Source organism: Mastigoproctus giganteus, chromosome 1 (genome assembly GCF_048544385.1).
Source record: "Mastigoproctus giganteus isolate SK-2022 chromosome 1, ASM4854438v1, whole genome shotgun sequence".
NCBI lineage: Eukaryota > Metazoa > Arthropoda > Arachnida > Uropygi > Thelyphonidae > Mastigoproctus > Mastigoproctus giganteus.
In genome coordinates, this window is record NC_143575.1 from 191,079,744 (window position 1) to 191,100,920 (window position 21,177).

The 21,177-nt window shown below is 35.1% G+C and overlaps 1 protein-coding gene across 1 annotated transcript in view; it reads right to left on the bottom strand.

The window, feature by feature from the left end:
• The window catches only part of Non3 (Ribosome production factor 2-like protein Non3), a 155,071-nt gene that overhangs the window by 12,396 nt on the left and 121,498 nt on the right, over positions 1-21,177 (bottom strand). The window contains exons 7-8 of the mRNA XM_090390187.1: positions 13,269-13,371; positions 3,555-3,699 (exon numbers count right to left, since the gene is read on the bottom strand). Of these exons, the coding sequence (XP_090246313.1) occupies positions 3,555-3,699; positions 13,269-13,371 (248 nt within the window). The remainder of the gene's footprint in view (positions 1-3,554; positions 3,700-13,268; positions 13,372-21,177) is intronic.

The following is a 21,177-nucleotide window of genomic DNA, read 5'->3' on the forward strand; positions in this document are numbered from 1 at the left end:
TAAAAATAACTTTATAATATAGCCTTAAAACCCTCTTATTTAATCCCCACTCAGTTCTACATGTGCCCGTCCCTTGGCACATGTAGCCAGACCTGGATCAGCTAGCTACATATGCCAAGGGACGGGTATCATGCTTGTATGTTTGCCACCTGGTGGAGATGAGACCTCCTTTATTTTTTTTACATTATTTTACACAGACTATCACACCCATTACACTGCTGGCCCATTAGTAGTGGTTCTTTTTGATGCATGATACTCGACGGAGATGGGTTCCTGCTAGGGTGACATCATATTTACATTAAGATAATATAATGATGATGACCTTGAAGCGGTTGCAAGATTGGGCGGCCCGAAAGCGAGTTTCAAAATTAAACCAAAAAAACAGAGGACTATTTCAAGTAAACTTCTCGAAAATAGTTATTTATTTTGTGTTGAGAATATTTTTGTGTTTAATTTTGTGTAATATAATGTTCTACATTAAAACTTTATTGCTTTGTACAGTAGTCAGTCCTCATATAGCACGATACTTGTGTTCCTAGAAACCCTAGTGCAATGCAAAATCGTGCAATATAAATAACAGGTCCTATGGAAAAAACAGGGTTAGGTGATGACCACCCAAGATTGAATACACATTTGAAACTAAAACATTACCAAACACAAATAATCGTAATAAAATATGTAAGTATTTTATTACGACTATTAAGTAATAAAATATTGCTAATGCTTCTTCTATTGTAAACAAACTTGTTCTTTGTTTGATTTTCTATCCAAACATATGACAGCAGTTCCATATCTTCCAATTCTTTGTGTCTGGATCTAATGGATTTTATTATACTTTGAGCTGTTCCTGCCATGAAAGTTTTTATTTTCTCTGCATTCTTACTAATTCTCGGCATTGCTTCATTTAGGCCTGTAGCACGTGCAATATCACATGGTCACATTGCACGGGCAATATCACATGTCACTCAAAGTGTTTCACAATTTCATATTTTTTCTCTATCGACAGAGGCGGACTGGCCATAAGCCCTTACTGGGGAAATCCTGGTGGGCCGGAGGCCAGTGTGATTTTGGCCATAAACGCTAGTATGAGGCTGCTACAAATTTTCCTGGGTAAGAATTTTTGACCCAGTCTGACTCTGTCTATCGATATTGCTTTTCTTTTTCTCTCTGAATCTGTAGTGTTTCACCAGGACACTTCCTTTTCACACCTTTTGAGTATTTTACTCATTTTTAGGGAATAAAGCACAATTACAAAATGAGGAAACACGCTTGATACACATAAACAAAGCTGCGCGCATATAGCAACTGAATAAACAACACTGTAAAGGCAGAGACACACTACTGACACCTCACTAGCTCACATTTTACTAAAGCACATTTCTGGGGGTTACTAATATAAAACAATAAAAACAATTTCCAGTTGCATTCCTGCTAGTGGAATCTGTTATAAATTGGTAGTAAACTCGATCGAATTACATTTGCGATAATACCGATAGCTGGAATTGTGTAGGTTTTTACGTTATTATGGTGAAATGTGTTTCCCTTTCATTGATAGAAAAAACCAAATACATTTTCAGAATCTTCTCATTCTTATCATGTTGCATTCAGTTGGGGTGATTCTGCGTTCACAGGTGAATGGTGCATAAGCGAATTCGGTTCGTGTTATACACGATATCGTTCCCCTATTTATAAATTGTGTATAATCGAATTCGTGTAGTGTAAACACGTGTTATATGAGGCCTGACTGTATTTTGTTTACTTACCATATTCTTTTACTTTTTATAATTTTTACTTTAAAATATGGTTTTATTAATTTAATTTAAAAACCAATTTATTTAAAATTTTATTTAGTAACTTTAAATAAAAACTGTTAAGTTAAAGATAGCTTCCAATTAATCCGGATCGAGTGTGGTACTGTCAAGGCCGGATTAATGGGTTCTACTGTACATGTCATCTGAGGAAACGTGTATATAGTAAGTCTAATTTAAAAACCTGATTTGTAGTTTACAATCATATTATCTCTCTATTCATAATTTTGGGTATCACCTTTAACCATTTCCATTTATTCACTGTTATTATTTACTAAGAGCATATTTTTAGTTATAAGCAGTTCCGTTCTTTTTCCACCAAATCCGTTGTTAGCACTGCAATCAATGGCACAAAGCACATGACAATTAGAACAGTTGGAGCTTATAGACGTTAAGAGAAAGATTTATATGCAGTTTTAAGTGGTAACTTGCCACACAAGTTATAGTTGTTGTACTAAGAGCACATTTTGCATTACAAGCAGTTTCATTCTTTTCCTACCAAATCTGTTTTTAGTGTTGCAATCAAGAGAACAGAGCACACAGCAATTAGAAGAGTTGGAGTTTAAAAAAAATAATGAGATCAGAGGGAGTGAAATATAGGTATGAAGATAACAGACATTAACAGTGAGATTTACACTCAGTTTTAAGTGGTGAACTGCCACATCAGTTATAGTTCCTGCCGCATTACTGAAGCTTTTAAGTACACAATAATAAATTTAAAGAGACATTTATTTTAATTGTTTCGATTTGGAAAATTTTGAGTCATGTCAGTTATATATGCGGAATGTTTATACAGAATGAGAGAAGGCAATCAACAAGGAAACTTCTAATGTTTTGGTACAGCTATTTACTTCAAAATAATTTTATTTATCTCTGATGAATTATTCCATTGTTCACAGTATTTTTGTAATGAAGCTTTCAAGGTAAGTTTTTTTATTTTATGTATTTTCATTGAATACACCTGCAAAATCTGTTTTAAAACTAATGTAGAACAGTGATGGTCATCAATGAGGAGGCAGAAAAGTTAAGGATTAGAGAAAAAATTAATATAAAAACATAATTCTACCATTGGTCATCTACATGACAATCATAACTTTTAACAGTACAATATCCTTGTTCAAGTATGAAGTAATTTAGTTTTTTGATATGGGGGGGAAAGGATTCTGTAGTTTGTTATGCCTATTCAATTTCTGTTTTGTAAAATCATCTTAATATTGAAACCCAAAGTTTCAAACCCGTGGTGACTACAGGATATCCAAAAGATGGCCACACATGCATAGTAGTTTAATTTTGCTTAAAGAAATACTTCTTATTCTCAAGAGAGCATATAAGGTTACAGTCCTTGTTAAGAACAGAATTTCTTATTTTTTAATGTTTCACTGCATTATTTTGTGTTAGAGGACAACATGAGTGTTTCTATGCCACATCTGGATGCAGGTGCTCATGTTTTGGTAATTGACAGGTATCTGATAAATACTGCTTACATAATTATATGGTATGAGAGTACCATCTTACCAAATCAATAAAATGATTTTTATTGTTCACATAAACAGAAACACTGGCTCAGTGATGTGGTAATTGTGTTAAATAAAAGTCTGTTTATTTCCAGAATGCTATATTCTTTATTACTGAAGCCGAATGACACAAACTAAATGGATGGTAAAGCTAAAAATATTCAAATACCCATCACACATCATATAATAAAAAGTATGGAAGTAAAGAAAAGCAGCAATACCAGCAACTTACTTGGATTTGCTGTGGCTGTCTTCTCGCTAGTTTGAATAAACTTTCTGAAGCTAGTTTAGATCGCCTTAAACAAAAATCCATATGAGGTCCTATTTCCTGAAGTTCTATTCTTGGAATTCTTGTTCCTGATTTTCTCATCAATATTCTGTAATATATAAATAAGAAGTTAAACTGAAAGTAGTCGATGTTCCATACAACATAATATCTCACAGAATCACTGAAAGAAATACCTCTGAATAATAAAATAATGGTGTTATAAAAGACTGCCATATAATTCTGTAACCAATTTCAGAAACTTGAAGTAAATGAATTTGGCAGATTTGGATAACGTTAGCACTGTATGCTAAAATCACAAAGATAAAACAATAATTTTAACATACAGGTGCTATATCCCTATCCAGGTTGGTGATTTTACTCTATGGAGAAAGAGATAGATGGGGCATATGCACCCAACCAACAGGAAGGAGGCAGTGAAGCAACTCACCCAGATAATATACACAGAAAAGCTGAAATATTACATATTCCTTAAATGGCATGATACATAATTAAAAATAAATCACTCTGGTCCCACCAGACCTGAAAAAAAAAATTAACTTACATTAAATTTCAACTCCTTCCAATCAAACATTATGTTTAAATTGGAATTAGAATATAACAACCATGCCTTCCCTTACTCTAACATTATTTCCTAATAAAATTTATGCTGACATTTACTGGAAATGTACAGAAAAAACTAAGCTTCCTCTAATTCCTATATCCACAAAAACAGGCATCCTTAAAAGTTCATTCTCAGAGCAGCTAGATGTGCAAGGGACTCTCAATATACTTTTATACTTTTAATTACTTGAGCAATAATGATGACCCAACAAATGTTATCAATAAAATCACTAAATTAACTACAGAAAGATTTAATAACTCCAAGAGTCATTGCTCATCCAGAAAATCCAACATTTTGAATGAGCTTATTCACATCTATAACAATTAAAGACTTAGTGGCTCACAGCCTACAAAGTGGTGATGATGATCAAAGGTCCTGTACCAGCATTACTGTGGTGCATGCAACAACTACATAGGCATAGTTGCCACACTGACTTTCAAAAAGCTGGAAATTTTTTGGAAAAAAAGCAGGTGGAAAGCTGATGTTTTATAATCCAGACTTCAGACTTCATATTAAATTTCATTCACAACATGTGCAGTATAAGCTTATCTAGAATTTTTCTGTGCATTTTTATATTTGAATTGTTTGTTAGACATTAACCAATTATGACTGCTTTGAAGAAGATATACCCTTGTAGATTTTGCTCTCTTTTCAAAAATTTTGGGCCAATTTTTTTTTTTTTTTTAACAATGACCCACTGTTTAGATCTGGCTATCAAGAGTATTTGTAAAGTTTTACCAGCAAAAGAAAATTGAGAGTTTTTCCTCCCCATCTGGAATATCCTCTCGTACTCAGTATTTTTATGAGAAATGTTAAAATTCCAAATTCTTTCTCTTGATGACTTCATTAATTCCACTTTTTCAAAACTTATTCTGGAATTGGATTTGAGTCAGCACTACTCACTAATGATTGTTCATTGTACTTTTCTTGCTACTTTTAACTCTTGCTAAACTTTTACCCAAAAACAGCCAATGTGTAAAAATATGCTAAAATTCTTTTACTTCAGTGGCATTCAATAACTGAAACCTTCAATCCCTCTTTTCTTTTTTGAACAATCCTTCCTAGATAGTAGTAAATGCCCATCAAATATCATCCACTTTTAGGAAGACATGCAGCCGCCTTTTCAGAAATTAGATGGCAACAACAGTACTATTACCAAAACATGCTCACCCTTCTTTTAATACCCTTACTACTCCAGTTTTTAGTCTACCAGAACATGGACATTATCAAAACTTTAAAAAAAATTCTAAATTTAACAGCAAAGTCATAGTTTGCTCTTTTTTCTTACAGAAAGAAAATGGAGAAAAATTGCTACAACAATGAAACAGAGGAGTCTAAAAAGACTGAGTGTTGTAAATCCAGAGTTGGCAGGTATGCATAGGTCAGACAAAAATAGACTTTATTCATGTAAAAAAGGCACAAGGATGATGTGAAACATTGACAAATCTTAATTCAATCCTATGACTGGATTGAATAAAGTAAATGTGTGTGTGTCTCCCACCCTGACAACATGCAGCTCTGCTGCATGCCAGCGGCATTTGGGGATCTGTATCGTGCTCCCTTGTGTGGTGCCTTTATTCCCCTTCCCCTGGAGGGGGGAAGGGGAATAAAGAGACTGGTTCCTGTCTCTCCCCACTGATATTTCTGGGGCCACCTTCCCTATCCTCATACCTCTATCTGTTCCCCCCCTAGCCTCCAGTCTTTTTCCCTAATCTAACTTACCCAACCATTGCGCTTGCTCTTAATCTAAATTAAACTTAACTTAGCATCTAAATTTAACTCTACTTTAACTTTAAACTCCAATTCGGCCTTAACCAAATATCCAGCATTTTATTTTAAAAAAAAAAAATTTTTTTTTTTAATATATATAGGCCCTAGCCACTGAAATCTTAGGAAACTAGGTGGCAGGGCCTACTAGAGTACTACTAAAAATCTACTGGGTGCCTGACCTACCTCCTCGTGGCAAAGTGTGCTCAATGTTGGGTCCCACTAGGGACTCAACGGTTAAATGGTCAGAGATACAATGGTACACAACATTCCACTCTCCATACACTTTTAAATCTCTGGCCTCCACAGAGTTCTGTGTCACACCTACACAAAGCAGAGGTGGGGGAACCCCTGGTGTCGTCAGACAACTAATACACTTTACACTTCAATCCTATGAAATATGACATGAAATAAAAACAACTGGAGCTTCTAGATGACATCCATTTCACAACAAATATTCAAACAGACTATCTTATCAATATAATGGGCACAACACAAATAAGAACAAGTGGAATACACAGATAATAAGCCCATATTTTCAATGACAAAGTTTTGTCCAGATCAAAAAAAGGGCACCTCAATATTACCAACAAGTTATACTACTCAGGACAGTATGAAGAGCTGGAACAGATGGTAGCTCCCCAAACCCTATCTCTATACATTTAATAATACCTTACTACCCTCATAAATTACCGTATTTTCCGGCTTATAAGACGCGGTTTTTTTCGCGAAGAAATACTCAGAAAATCACCCTGCGTCTTATATGGTCAATGTCAGATTAGGCCTAAAGACTACCGGCGATGCATTTTCGATGACGCAGTGCCGGTAAACTGAGTTCCCTTTAAATTCACACACCAATTTTACTTAAAATTTATCTGTTGAAATATATTTTTAACAATTATCAGTGGTTACAATCTATGGCAACAATACATACCGGTAATCTTTTTTTCATGGAAAATTTGTTAAAATCTGTGTGATATGAATCTCACAATCAGACGTAAGTAAAAACTTGTTTCATTTTCCCATGTGTTTGCTTCCTCTATAATATGATCTTGCACTTTTATGGTATTCCTCTATGATCTCGCACTTTTATGGTATGGCGGGCTAATCAGACTGGATCGGGATTTTTCAATTCCAACCGTCTTTTACAAAGAGAAAGTGACGCCCGTATTTGTGTTAGGGTGAGTAAGAATTTCTGTTACGTTACTTCTGTCGGCTTTTTTCAGAAACAAACATTTCATTATTGGTTGAACATTTACCCAAGCATATACCATTATTTTGAGAAAAATAATTATCGTATTTAATTTTATTATTTTCTTTATCAATAATTTTTTTATAAATTTCAGGACACCCTGTTATGTTAATATTTTTAAAAATTTCTTGTGTTTTATGAATTGAATAAAAACTCCATGTTGTAAGTCCATTTAATAAAAAAAATAAAAAATGTAACTCCATTTAATTTCTTTTTAATACCTACCCCATGATTACTTTCCATATCATGCCATGTTGCCATATTTGTTTACATCAGTCGGTAAAAGATCGCTTCTTAGTTTCACCGTAAACAGTATCGAATGGTTATTATTTTTTCCGAAATATGTGGCCAAAACTAGGGTGCGTCTTGTATGCCCGGGCGTCTTATAAGCCAGAAAATACGGTACTGAACCATTGTTAAAACTCAAACCCAGTTCCCCTCCTTACTACATTAATACTGCGCTAGTGGAATCAGGTACACAACTAGTGGAACAGATTAATCTTAAATTCAAGCATGTTTGTTACATATCCAGTCAGCTAAATCAAAAGCTGTTCATGGCCTCTAACTGAATAAGAATATACAGCTCATTGCCAGCTTAGTTTTGTGTGCAGTTAATAAGTTTAGCTAATTCTAAGTGTTTTTGATTTTGACTGTTTCTGTGAATTAATATGTTATAATATCTTGCATATATAAGACTTTCTAGTTTTATTTGAAAATTAAACTAAACAAAAAAATACACAGCAACTCTTCTAAAAAAGTATTGTTAATTTTCAAACTATGCCAAAATATTACTAGAGAAAATTTACTTCATAATTTTTAAATAAGCCTATCACAAATAGAGAACTGCAATGGAAATGAGTATCTGAAAAAATCTGTACTTGCATAATCAACTGATTCTTTTTTTCATAATCAGAAGTAATAAATGCTAATCCTATACTTCATACATATTCGAGTGCCTTCTTTTCAAGTTTAGAATCAAAATGTTTTCATATTTTTTTCTGGAAATTTCCACTAAGGGGGTGTACAATCCCCATGCACATCATGTTTGTGTATGTATGGACTTATACATATATATATTGTCAATAATTTGTGAGAGCATGCACATCAGTTTTGGGGTGGAGGCAGGAAAGGTAGATGCGCACACACGCGTGTGTGTATGTGTGTGTGTGTGTGTGTGCGCGCGCGCGCGTGCGCACACGTCATCTGAGAGGTATAAACCTGCAAATATTCAAGGATGTTACAATTTGAACAATGCATGTAAATATCAAATTTTGTGTATCACTTAGAGAGATTTTCTACATGAAATAAAGAAATTCTACAAGAAAATCATAATGCTTGGTCTCATGGTGTCTTTTTAGCTTATATACTTTTAACAACTTACAGGACTTCATTATAGATAAAACACATTTGTAAATTATTATTAAGTAGTATGAAACAAAAGTAATTTGTCCGTTCTGTTTTATACTGACGGTTCACTGTCAACTTTTCTTTGTTTGGGGAAAAACATTTTTGGCTAAAGTTGAATTTTGTGCAGTTAATAAGTCTAGCTAATCTTTTTTATTGTTAAAACAATAAAATTCTTTTAAAAAAGAATAAAAGTGGTAGTAATTAAATTGGGCACTTCATGCAAAATGTGTAAATAAAACAATTATAATACAGTTTGCATGAACTCAGTCATGGCTTGCTACAACACAATGTATCCATCTGATAAAGATTTTTTTTTAAAAAAAGAGGTGCAATTTGTTTTGTTTATTTTTCATGTGAACAATTATTTTTAATTGCAGTACCATGTAAATGACACAAATTCAGGAATTCTAAGACAAATTTTCCATTTTTTTTTAAAAGAGTTACTCTAGTGTTGAAAAATAATTGGATTTTAAACATTTACATTGAATTATAAACTGGCTATATTGGCAACCATGTAGATATCAGTTCTCAAGGAAGTGACTTTCATCATGACAGAGAGGTGCTATGCTCTAGTGGTAATATCAGCAATTACATCTCAGCTGTTCTCAGCTTGGCAGTAAATTCAAAATAACTTCATTGAAAATTAATTCTTAAACTTGTACCGATTTTTTCCACAATTTCCTTGCTAGCTTCGATTACTAATCAGCAGGCTGGAAGTGGCCCACTGGCTGCCATTTGAGAAGCCCAGTCCTAGGGTATCCAGATGTTTTTATTTTGAAAGATTTCAACCATAACTATATTAGCACCCAGGTTGAAGACTCTGTAATCTAAATGGTCAGTATGACCATTTAGTTTATAAGTTTTTCAAAAAAGTAACTCTGATCATTATGAATGATCATTCTTTTCTTCTGTTGATTGAACATATAATTACTATAAAATCAAACGGTAGTTACATACCAGTAACTATGTTTGCAAATAACATATTTATATATTTAACATTTCTGAATAGAATACTAAATTTTAAATGAAAACTCAACTGGCATCAACAGTTAGAATAAGATAAAATAAAAATAATTTACAAATATAAACTCAATATTTTATATTTACAGGCTATTCAAGTTTTTTTTTTTTTTTTTTTTTTTAAATAAATGCCATGAATTTATAAATATGATGCTTTACTACTGCAATCTATAAGTATTACTGACTAGAATGCTTTATTTTAATCAAAAATCTCTAATGGAAGCCAGAGATAAGCAATTAAAATTGGGAGTACAAAAACAAGCCATTGTGATGACACACATTAAGAATTTTAAAAAAAAATTAACAATAATGCCTGTCAGGTTTGAGAATATTAAAGTTACTATATACAGTTAGTCCCAAACTTACGTAAATTTTTTGTTAAAATTGCAAAGATACTTTCTGTATAATTTTTAAAGAGTTGAATGAAGGAACAATAAGTATAAGATTTGATTTTAGTTCCCATATAAACTACGTTGGATAATAACCTGCGGCGTAACTAGAATCTACGTAAATAACTAGAGTTAAGGTTTCATTTTCTGATTTAAATATTCTGAAAAAATATTCAACGGCTTGTGTTTGAGACAGTTGAACTGCACGAAAGCACTTGAGAGAAACCCCCACAACGTTCAAGCCACGTAGACTGTGTCTCAGTGGCTATTTCTTCAAAGAATTACACTCTAGCCCTTCGTTTCTACATCCTTTCCCTCCTTTCTTTCTGGATTGTAGAGCCAGTTCAATTTTGTTTGAGAGCGAAGTGGGAGCTTTTGTTTGCATTTTGTATGTAATATCTGTTACACATGTTGGGTTATTGTGGTGAAGTTGAAATACAATGACTTCACTTCAAACTCTCATTGTGTAGTGAGCATGTCATTCACATGTCGTAAGGTGTGACAGCATCTCTTGTAACTTAACCCTGGGAAGTTCTTTACAGAAAATTTCATTTTGACCGTTATCATGGTGCCGCCTAAGAGAATGACAGCGGTACTAATAAATCTACCAAGAAAAAGAAAGTGATTGATTTTGATCAGAAAAATAAGGATGTATGAAAATGGTCAAACATTAACAAGTATCGCAGGAATTTAGAATTGTTGGTGTCAACAGTCAACACAATAATAAAGGACAAAGTCAGAATATGTGAAGTGGTGAAGGGATTGGCACCAATAAGGTCAACTGCAATAATCAAGGCTAGAATGGGACAATAAGCAAGATGGATAAGTTACTTATTGTTTAGATGGAAGACCAGATCCTAAAACACATCCCCGTAAGCCTCCACCTCATCAAAGCAAAGGCTCGTGCCATTTTTGAGGATCTCAAGAAGAAGAAGAAGAGAATTGCGAGTCAGTTTGTTTGATATTATCCAGGCATTCAAAGCTTATTACATTGCTATAAGTGGTGAAGCAGCAAGCACAGATGGTGGGGCTGCTGAAGAATTCAAGGACAAATTGGATGATATTATAAGAAGTGGTGGTTATTTGCAGCAACAAATATTTTAATGTGGATGAGACTAGCTTTTCTTGGAAAAAAATACCCACCAGTAGGGCTATATTTCTTCTGAAGAAAAGTCGATGCCTGGATTTAAAGCTGCCAAAGACAGGGTAATGCTTTTAGTAGGGGATAACATAATGAGTTATAAACTTAAACCTTTGGTGGTTTATCACTCAGAAAACCCACAGGCTTTTAAGAGTACTGACAAGAAATCGCTTCCCTTACACTTTAGGGCTAACAATAACCATGTTTGAAGAATGGTTTCTAAATGTGTTTGTCTCTGAAGTCAAAAAATATTGCTTACAAATGTCAGTGCCTTTTAAGATATTAATGTCCATGACAATGCTCCCGATCATCCTAAATATCTCGATCAGAGGTTCCCAAACTTTTGCGGTTCACGGCGCCCTTGGTGTCCCAGTAATTTTTTCACGGCACCCTATGACAAAAGAAATACCTAACACAGTGGGTTTCTACCTTTTAATATATACCTGTATAATAATTTTATTCTTTATATAGAGCAAAGTGTACTAAATAAAGATCAATTATAGATCACCATAAAATTAAAAAGATACGGTACAATGGATACTGTACACCTTTTTATAATGAAATTAAAAAAATATATATAATAAATTTAAATAACAAACCCAAATTACACGGCGCCCCGGTTGAAAACCACTGATCTAGATGATCTGCATGCCATCAAGGTGGTATACTTCTCTCCAAATACAACAGCTTTGATTCAACCAATGGATCAGGGAGTTATCCAGGCATTCAAAGCTTATTACATATGGACAACATTTTATAAGGCTGTAAAATGCAACAGAGCAAGGTAAGATGGATCTGTGGCAATTTTGGAAGATGTTTAACATCCTTGATAGAGTATGCAATGTTTCAAGAGTCTGGAATGATGTGGCAACAACTTGTATGAGTGGAGTTTGGGAAAAAAACTTCTAAAACATTCCAAGCTTAACAGAGGATTCAATAAAGACGAGCTGATGTATTCTGTTACCAAAGAAATTGTAAATTTAGCCTAGGAGTTGCAGTTGGTCCTGGAGGATGAAGATGTAGATGAGCTTGTAGATGAACGAGATGAAGGTTTAACAACAGAAGAAGAATTGAGGAGCAAGGGAGAGCAAATCCGTTGAGGAATCGGGGCAACCCAAAAAGCAGTTCAAATTAAAGGAAATGACAGAAGCGTTTTGAAAAATTCAGGAAGGTCTCTCTATGTTTGATGGAATGGATAAAAACACAACATTTCTTGAAAATAGAAAGAAAATAGTTCAAGATTGCTTATCAGCTTATCACAAAATTTATGAAGAAAGAAAAAAAAAAAGCACACGAAACAGATAAAGATCGAAGAGTTCATGTCACGTGTTTCGTATTCTCCCTGACCTCTACTCAGCCTACAGCACCCTGTGATTAATCTCTTATTAATGCTCCAGGTTCGTTTTAAGTTACCTTCAGTTCATCACCTGAAGAGTATAGACTTTGATTCATTGTGTGGTTAAGACCAATTTTCTTAAATATGTACACTTTGGTTTTGATTCCCTTAGTAGCCCTCATAAAGCCCACAACGGCATACAAAATACATATCAGTTTTTACAGTACAATAACATGCGTTTTTCCTTCCTTTTATGTTTTCTTTTCTTATGTGCCACTCCGGCTACTTCACTGCTGTCCCCAGATAAAGTTGTTAATTGTTATGGTATATAACTATTTTTCTGAGGATATTATGTTTTTCCTTCTTGTAATTTTGGCATATCAGGGATAAGCCAAACATACCACGGATATATTAATCATTCCCGAGTTACGTAAAACTCGACTTACAAAAGAAGTCCTGGAACATATCTCTTACGTGTTGGGGACAGACTGTACTGTAAACATTCACTAAATAACAAGGGGAAAAAAACAACATAATCGGCCAAAAATATTCATAAATGCCCATGTAGTAAGCATTTGAATTTTAAGGACAATTTTTGATAATTACTGCTATGAAATCTGATGTGGCTGGCAGAGAGCTACACATGAAAAAGCCAGTGCCACTAAGGTGAAGGTGATGCATTATTGATGATGAAAAAACCACCACTATTTTTTTATTTAATTAAATAGACATACAGAAACTTACCTGTAACTTCTTAAGTGAATTTTACTTTCCACTGCTGTAAACATGATAACATGTTCTAGACCTTGAAGCCTAATAGCATCAACCTCAGGTCCACGGAAAAAGTCTGCCAGAAAAGTAACAAAAAAACAATTAAAGTATGTGTAAAAACTGTTACATAGCTGGTAACTTTTGACTTTCAAAAAGCTGCAGGTTGGGTAACTATAAGGAGAAGGAAAGTAGATTTTTTGGGTCAAAAGAGAAGATTTTCATGAAAGCATGAGGTTTTCTTTTTAAATCTCCAGACTTTGGACTTGAAACTAAATTTCACCAATATATGCATTTTATATTAAAATACAGCCATAGGATTTTTTTACCATATTATTATTATTATTTATTATTATTAGATATGTGGTGCAAGGAAGCCTGAGGCTTTTGCTGCACCAGCAAAAAAAAAAAAAAAAAAAAACCAGTATGCTTTCTGTTTGAATTGACATCAACTTAATTTGTTTTGCTTTAAGAATGGTACTATTTCAAACTAAGCCCTCTTCAAATGGGTTGAGTCAAAAATTTGCTCATAAATGGTCCTGCTTTAGACAGTCAGGTGAATTCCCAAAGCTTTACTAGAAAGAGAAGATCTACACTCAGTTTTCTAATCTGACTGAATATTCTCTCACTCTCAGCACTACTATGAGGAATTGTTAAAATTTAATATTTACGAAGTTAATTAAACAAGACTTAGGATAATCTGTTATATTTCAAGCTTGCTTGTGGACTTATCAGCTCTCCAACCAAAGTTCACTGTATACCAATGCTTTCTTCTTTCATAACTTGTGTAGGTTTTCACACTGACACTCTATTGCTTCATCTATATCTTTATCTTCAGTAATACTAAGAAGCTGGGAACCTATCCACAAAAACTTTCAAATTTGAAAAAGAGGAATTGCCAGTTGATGAAATTTGTGCTACTTTGCATTTAAAAGAATGTTTATCAATGGGAAATTGTGTACCATGTAGTTATATGTAGCAATAAAGTACTACCTCAATGAACAAAAGAACAATCTCTTGTTCCTGAGAAGAAATGCCCATGACTAAGTAAGAATCATCCTTTTTATTTAGTTTGCTATGGTAGTCAACTTCCAACGTGGAAGATTTAAAAATTGATGGTGGAAGAAATTTACACATTCTTCAACATATCTAGGACCTCATCATATCCATGTAATGACCTCAGTACATGGATATGATGTATACAGTAGATTGAAAGGCATGTTGGGATTTTCAAATGATGGCATAACATTTAAAAGAAATATCATCATCAGCCATTTTCAATCCACTGCAGGATGAAGGCCTCTCCAGCAACTTTCCAGTTCCTTCTGTTTTGAGCACTGGCCATCCATTTACTACCCACAAACTCATGAATTTCATCTATCCATCTCCGCCTTTTTCTTCAGGGTTTTCTTCTAGCTCCTCTTGGGTACCATTCTGTTATTTTCTTAGTCCATCTGTCATCATGTTTTCGAGCTATGTGTCCTGCCCAAGACCATTTTAGTTCTTTAGTTTTGATAAGAATGTCCTTTACTTGAGTTTGCTGCCTAATCCATGTGTTTCTCTTCTTATCTAACAGTCTGATTCCCAATATAATTCGTTCCATTCTTCGCTGTGTAGTTCTCAGCTTCTCTTCCATTCTTTTGGTGAGTGCCCAAGTTTCACTTCCATAAGTCATGGTTGGGAGTATACATTGATTCATTATTTTACGTTTCAGACAAACTGGGATATTGCTCTTCAGTATGTGACTATATTTCCTGAATGCTATCCATCGAAAATTTATTCTTCTCTTGACTTCCAGCCATTTATCATTATTACAGCTAATAACTTGTCCCAGATAAGTATATGACTCCACCTTTTCAATTACTGCTCCTGCAATCATTATTTCCCTTTCTGTGGCATACTTGTTCATCATTACTTTTGTTTTAGCCATATTCATCTTTAGTCCAAAATCCTTACTAACTGTGCATAACTGATTAAGATTTTCCTCTAATTCTTTGGGATCGTGCCTTATAACCACAATGTCATCTGCAAATCGTAAATGGTTTAGGTACTCTCCGTTCACATTGACTCCTTTCTGCGACCAGTCTAATCTTCTGAAAGCTTCCTCAAGGGCAGCAGTAAACAGCTTTGGAGATATTGTCTCCTTGTCGAACTCCTTTCTCGATTTTAAATTTGCTACTGTCTTTGTCTAGTCTAATAAAGGAGGTAGCACTCTCATATATTTTCTTCAAAATCATAATATATGGGGTATCTATGCCTTGTCTTTCCATGCCCGAAACATTGCCTTATGCTGTATGGAGTCAAATGTCTTTTCATAATCCACAAATGCTAGGCATAATGGTGTTTTATATTCATTTGCTTTCTCCATTAGCTGTGATATTATGTGAAGGTGATCCATAGTTGAGAATCCTGTCCTAAAGCCAGTTTGCTCTTTCGGTTGATTCTCATCAAGTATTCTTTCTAATCTGTTAGTAATGACCCTCGTGAACAACTTGTAGATGTGGGATAACAAGCTAATTGGTCTATAATTTTCAATTTCTGATTTATCTCCTTTCTTATGTGCAGCAAAACTATGATTGCATTATTCCACTGCTTAGGCGTCACACCTTTTCTAATGCACTTTGTGAAGAGCCTTGCCAGTTTTTGTGTTATGTCTCTTCCTCCCAATTTTAACAACTCTACAATAACTTCATCTTCCCCCGGGGGTTTCCGATTCTTCATTTTCTTCAATGCATGTTCTACCTCATCAGAAAGAATATCGGGTATGTCGTATGTGTTGCTACTTTGCAATCCATCTTCCCCCACTGCTGGTATCATTCCCTCGCTCCTTGTATAAATCTCTATAGTAGTCTTCTGCTATTTGAATTATGCCTTCTCTGCTGTTTAAAGTACACTATCGCTATTCTTCAGTTTCAGTATCATTTGTTTTCCCTTAATGCTTGTTCTACTTTACTTGTGTTAAATCTTATGTCCTCTCTGAGTCTCTTTCTAATGGCTTTGCATAACTCGGTATACTCAATTTTCTCCCTGTCAGTGTTTTTCTTGCTCTTCATTTGTCGTCTTCGGTTCATCATGACAAGTGTTTCTTGACTAATTTTTTCTTCTTTGGATTTCTGTTTCCCTATAGGTTTCTTGGGCTTTATCACTTTCAGAAAGTTGTAATATTCCTCATCAATATCTTGGTCCTGAGCAGTCTGCAGAAGCTCAAACTTTTTCTTAAGTTCCAGTACATACTGCTTTTTCTCCTCTTCTGTTATCTCAAAGACCTTTGTATTATTTAGTCGAGTCAGTTTTTTCCTTTCCTACATCTATATCAAGTGTACATCTTACCATTCTGTGATCACTTCCAACATTTACCTTATTCAGGATGGTAACATCATTCACAATATATCTTCTGTTAGTGGGGATGAAGTCGATTTCATTGGTTGTTAATCCATTTGGACTCTTCCATGTCCACTTTCTGTTCATTCTTTTCTTGAAAAAAAGTGTTCATTACTGACAGTCCTTGAGATTCTGCAAATTCCACAAGTCTTTCACCTCTTATTTCTTTCACCAATTCCAAAATTTCCTATAGTTCCTCTTTCTGCACTGTTTTGCCTTTTTCCAACCTTAGCATTGAAGTCCCCCATAATAATAGTGTAGTGGGTTTTCTGCTCATCTAGAAGACTCAATTTCGGTGTACATTTCTTCAATCTCTTCATCATCATGGCTCGATGTTGGTGCATAAATCATTATAATCTTTAGCTTGTACCTCTTAGAAACCTCTTCATCATCATGGCTCGATGTTGGTGCATAAATCATTATAATCTTTATGCTTGTATTAGAAATCTTGAGTATTACTTGACACCCTTGGTGATGTACTTTTGAATTCCAAAATGTTGTTTTTAAAATCTTTATGGACCAGAAACCCAACTCCACCTTCATTCCTTTCACTGTTTCCATTGGTGTACAGCAGATTTCCACTTGATAAACTTATAAGTGATTCATTTCTTCTTCTTGTTTCAGCCAAACCGATGATATTCCAATTAACATTTTCTAATTCCTTTTCCAGCTCTAATATCCTGTCTTCACCGATGAGTGATCATACGTAAAAGTGATCGATCGTAAAAGAAATATAGGAGCAGTTGCTTTATTCAAGCCAAACAAGAGGAACATGACCAGACTTCATGCATAAGTGAGGATAACATGTCTAGAGTCACAAGATTGCTTTAAACAGAAATTCACAACACAGAAGTTTTTCCCTTGTAGTTCATTAATTTGCTGATTTTAAAAACTTCATTTAGATCACAAACTGGATTTTGAAGCATATTCCAATTTTTTTATTATTTTTTTTCCAGTTTAGTGGCATGCATTAATTGAAATTGTTTAAATCTACCTTTCCTTTGGGTTTGTTTTTCTAGATAATAGAAATGTATATCAAATATTTACCCATTTTCTGAGGAATGCTCACATTCCCTTTTAAGTACACAAATTAATGAAATGATAAGGACAGCCTATTACCACCAATTTTTCAATCTCCTTTTCTTAATACAATTGCTACTCCAGTTTTTTAAAGGAATCCCACATTCAGAAGATGCCTGATGTACCCTGTAACCTTACAATGCTGGCACTGACAGCAAACTACTTTTGATTTGACAATCCACCCCCTCCCCCATTAGGAAAAGTCATCATAGTGGGATAAAACTTGGAATCATTTGGATTACTAGCATCTGTACAAGTGAAAATGACAACTTCTTTCCCCCCCTCTCTCGGTGCAATTTTACTATAGTCCACCTCTAACGAAGAGTCAATGTAATTAGCATTGTTCTGGCACCAAATCGATTCACTGCACCAGCAGGCAGTTAAGTTCTGAAGAGAGTTCAAGTAGTTTTCTTTGTGTTTGCTTTCACCTGAAATTTTCATCACATCTAAATTTTATTAGTTTTATCACATGTTTACTTTCTGAGGAGGCACAGGACAAGTGAAAATTGGACAACACATTATTCTCAAGCTTATGAAATAATTCAGTGACTGAATTTGGCAATTCAGAGCTAAGAATAAGCAGTTAGAAGTTTTAAGTGATTAGACTCTAAGGTTTGCTGCAGCAGCTACAAAATAAAATGACAGAAATCTCTTGAGAGTAGTTGTGAAAAAAAGTTTCAAATGCTTAGTTAGTATCAGATTTTGGCTTAAAGCCAAATTAGTCAGGACTTGGAGCCTCAATATCCAAGGAGGATTAGTTGTTTCCTTTTTATAAGGATAATTTATAAATGCATATTTTATAGCTTCATTGTGTGGTTTGGCTTAGGACCTCATGGCTAAATCCTTCCTTGAACCCAATAAACCTGAAAAGTGGGCCAGATCGGCCCACTTTTCAGGTTTAACATTGAAAAAATGTAAACATTGACATTGACAAATGTAAAGTACTACATATGGGAAACAGTAACCCCAGAGCAACGTAGCAAATCTGCGGTACTACACTGACAGTGGTGGAGAATGAAAAGGACCTGGGGGTAATTGTGCAGGCAGATATGAAGTTCTCTGAGCAGTGCAGACGAGCTGCAAGAGTAGCTCATGGTGTCTTGTCAATGATATACAGGAATTTTTCTAGCATGGATAAGGAGGTGATTATTCCCTTGTATAAGGCAATGGTTAGGCCACATCTTGAGTACTGTATACGGGTCTGGAGGCCTCATTTCAAGAAGGATGTAGAGCTGCTGGAACGGGTACAGAGAAGGGCAACAAGATTAGTGAATGGAACAAAGGGTTGCTCTTACGAAGAAAGGCTTAAGTTTTGCAAATTACAGAGTCTGGAGACTAGGCACCGGCGAGGTGATCTGATAGAGGTCTATAAGGCTTTGAATGGTTTGAGCATGCTCAATGCCAATGGGATTCTTCATTTTGCTCAGAATAATCAGCTCAGAGGGCATAAATTCAAATTGAGGAAGGACGGATGTCGGGTAGATGTGCGGAAATTTGCCTTTGGCCAGCGGGTGGTTGGTTGGTGGAACCAACTTCCATCACTTGTTGTTGAAGTTGATAGCCTAAACAAATTTAAGGCTCAACTGGACAGGTATTTCGAGCGAACAGAGGGGTGAAATGGGAGTGGTGTGTTTTTTTTTTTTTTTTGGCTGATGCTGAATAAGCTTGCTTTCTTGCATCATATGCCTCTACTAATGCTAATCATAGCAATTCTTTTTTCAGCGATTTTAATAAATGTGTAATCTATAACGCAAGAATGATTTTTACATTTCAAAGAAAATAGTTCCATTGGAGTGAAAACTGCTAATCAGAGGAGAGGATGGGAGGGGAGAAAAAGGAAAACTTTTATTACTTCACTGATTTAAATTTTTTTAACCTGATAAAAACCACAAATAAAAAATATTATTATCAGCCAAACTTCTATTGTCCTCTTTTCTTTACATATCACATCACAGCTATTTGTTAAGTAGTTTAACAAATTTAACCACTGAATTAACCCCTTGAATATAGATATCTGATGAAAATGGTAAAATTTAGATGAAGTTCTTATAAAAACAAGAAAGAAATAGAGACGACAAGCAAAAGCAAGCAAACCAAAAAAAAAAAAAAAAAAACCTGAACAGATATCTGAAGGAAACTAACATGCTTTCAAAAATTAACTACCTACTAGTATAATGACCGGCCTCCGTAGCCGAGTGGGCAGGAGCGGGAGTGCAGTAGCACACGCTCTTTGAGTAGACCGGGGTTCAAGCCCCTGCCTGCTGAATACGGTCGATCTGCCAACCCGCACTGGACCAGCGTGGCAGATTATGGTCCATTTCCCTCAGCATGAATTGTTGAGGAGGCTTCCACCCTGCAGTGGGTTGATAATGGCTGCACTTTTACTTTTTAGTATAATGAACCAGTACGCTGCCAAAGCAAAGCAATACTAATTATGTCGAGTGTCTCCTCGTGAGAGGAGGTTCTACCACATTCATATATACAGGGTGTCTCAAAAATACACGGCATAACTTCAGGAATGAGTTACTCATATGTAGACAATAAAAATATTTTATATCAACATAGTTCTGGAAATGCTTGATTCCCGAGTTATTAACCAGAATGTCTTATCTCCCGCAGGTGATTTCCTTCATCACAAGGTACTGACAGAATCTGATGATTTTCCATTTCAACCACGTACTCAAATCAGGAGCAAGCAGATATGAACTTTATGTACGGTTTGGCGGACGGCAATGCTCTGGAGGCTTGTTGTTTGTATCACAAAAGGTTTCCAGAACGAAGATGTCCAGACAGGAAAACAAACATGCGGGTCTGATTCCAGGAGCAGCCTGCACAACATCCAAAATCTCCTCCTACTTCAAGAGTCGTAGATCTTGGTCGTCCTCTGTCGGTAGCACGAGGTGTAAAGGTCCCATGTTCACAAAGGCGGCGATGGATACCGTCAAACGTTTTCCTGTCTGGACATCTTTGTTCTGGGAACCAAACAAGCCTCCAGAGCATTGCCGTCCACCAAGACGTACATAAAGTGCATATCTGCTTGCTCCTGATTTGAGGTAATATAAGCCAGAATATCACCAGTGGTGATCGTTGATCAGACGGAATGTTTCTAGGTAGTTTAAGAGTTGGCAGTTAATTGATTTCTCCATTACTTTAGAAAGAGTAGAAGTAATTGCAATGGGACAATAATTGGATGGGAGGGATTTGTCACCCTTTTTAGGAACCGGCTGGATATAAGCAAATTTTCAAGCAGATGGAAAAGCACCTTTCGAATAAGAAAGTGAAAAAAAAAGCGGCAAAGAACAGGAGTAAGTTCAGGAGCACAGGTTTTGAGAACAAGTGGAGAAATACCATCAGAACCTGGAGCTTTCTTAGCATCAAGATTCTTCAAAATCCTTCTGACGGAAGACCACAGGAGACATAGAAT